A 2,116-nucleotide genomic window follows, 5' to 3' on the forward strand; every position below is an offset into this window, starting at 1 on the left:
AATAATGCACAGTATGTGGAAAATAATGTGTTTTTTGAACATTAAAGCCTGTCAACATATTCTGTTACACCAAATACACAAAATAATGATCTTTAAAAAAGCATCATATGACCCCTTTAAACAGTAAAATATTTAAATAACAAAACAGAAAAAAAATAAAAAATTCATGGCACAGCAAAAATGTAAAAGGAAACTTTATCATACCTTTGTTTTGGCCAACAAACATTTCAATTAAAAATTATTTCAATAAATGTATAACATTTAAAACCAGACATTTATTTATGACATTAAAATCTGGGGGTCAGATGTATGTCTTTGTGGTTTTATGGTGATTACTCATTTATCCAGCAGCTGTAGCAAGAACTCATTCTATTTTAAAAGGTTCAAACCCTCTCTGTCCCCATGTGACAACTAGTCCTGCTCTCACATACATGTTTACCCATCATGCAGATGCTTTAAACATTTAAGCCAGCCTTGTGGGTCAAGTGTTTACTCACTCTCTGCTCTCTCTCTCTGCTCCTGTATGTGAGGGTAATGAAGTTGAGGTCTGCCGTCTCTGACTCTGTCTGTCGTGCTTCTATCAGACGGCCGATGTAACGGTTCACTCTGGTCCCGGGAGAGTTCTGCACCATGCCCGCCGAAAATGACGTCCGATTGCGCAGCTTCTCAGAAGCTGTTCGTAGCGCTCGTCTCTGGAAACACAGTGAAAATGTACATACAGTATCGCAGATTCCAAATTTGAAAATTCAAGTTTAGATACAAATAACTTCCAACTGAAATGAAGATTTTCAGTAAATTGTGTCATCAATTTTGGTTTCTTCTACATGCAACGCTATGATATGACTTCAGAAGATTTAAAATATATTGCCAGGAGTCATATGGACCTCTTTTATGGTGCTTTTTTGAGTTTGACAGAGTTAACATTACAAAATGACTTTATTTGTGTGCATACAGGTTTACAATGACATGAGGATGAGTACATGATTACAAAAGTTCATTTTAAGGTAAACTACCCCATTACAATTAGGTAAAAAGAAAGAACAGCACACTCACGTGTACTTTTAAACTCATCTACACACACATCTACAGTACATGGTGACAGATGGGTGTTCAACACATCTCAGCATATTTTCTCACACATGCAATGGTGATAAGATGTTTAATTATGCACTGATACAAGTCAAAACACACACACACAGAGAGAGGGTCAGACATGATGAGAACAGTAAATCTGCAGTAGTGATTGGATCTGTGTGCAATCATCCACTCATCTGAAGGAGTGGCATTAGAGAGTGCACTGGATTAACACAGTGAATGTGATTTGTGTGGGTGTAAAAGGTGACTTCGGGTAATTTTAGGATCTTGGATTAATAAATGTTGGAGGATTTAAAAAAACAGCAATCACAATATATCAGCAGCAATGGAACTTTTCAATGACTGGTTGTGACATCATGACATGGCGATGTCTTAGCTCATAAATATTAATTGAGTTGTCAATATTCATGAGCCAAACCTTTGTAAATTTGGTTGTTGTGCAGATACACTTGACTAAATTAGGGCAGACCATTCTGATATGCCACTTCGATTGAACATCAGACCACAATTAATTTTAATTTCTCAAGTTAATAGTGAATAAGTGTTCCCTATTCTAAAGTGTTACCAATTTTACCTCATATACTCAGTAATCTTAAACTGTAACAGGAGTGGTTTTATGCTTAAAGGGGTCATATGATGCGATTTCAATTTTTCCTTTCTCTTTGGAGTGTTACAAGCTCTTGGTGCATAAAGAAGATCTGTAAAGTTGCAAAGACTAAAGTCTCAAATCCAAAGAGATATTCTTTATAAAAGTTAAGAGTCAACCACACCTACCTAAAATGGCTCGTTCTAACACGCCCCCACATGTCTACGTCACGATGTGGGAAGATTTGCATAACGCCGCCCAAATGTTCACGCAAAGAAAGAAGGCGTAACTTTGATTCTCACTGTAGTATTGTTGTTGCCGTGTGTTTCGTTGTGAAAGCGAAACTACTTTGTTTGGTCTTCCAAAAGAGGACGATATCCGCTTCGTCATGCCTGGAGCTGATCCGTGCTGGTCGCTGAGGAAATACATCAACTT

General features: G+C 37.2%; 1 protein-coding gene across 1 annotated transcript in view; it reads right to left on the minus strand.

Moving 5' to 3' along the window:
• Positions 1-2,116, minus strand: part of LOC107687179 (adenylate cyclase type 1-like) — a 49,174-nt gene that overhangs the window by 25,645 nt on the left and 21,413 nt on the right. Inside the window, exon 9 of the mRNA XM_016484407.1 lies at positions 498-692. Coding sequence (XP_016339893.1) covers positions 498-692 — 195 coding nt within the window. The remainder of the gene's footprint in view (positions 1-497; positions 693-2,116) is intronic.

Source organism: Sinocyclocheilus anshuiensis, unplaced genomic scaffold, assembly GCF_001515605.1.
Source record: "Sinocyclocheilus anshuiensis isolate Anshui unplaced genomic scaffold, SAMN03320099.WGS_v1.1 scaffold1355, whole genome shotgun sequence".
NCBI lineage: Eukaryota > Metazoa > Chordata > Actinopteri > Cypriniformes > Cyprinidae > Sinocyclocheilus > Sinocyclocheilus anshuiensis.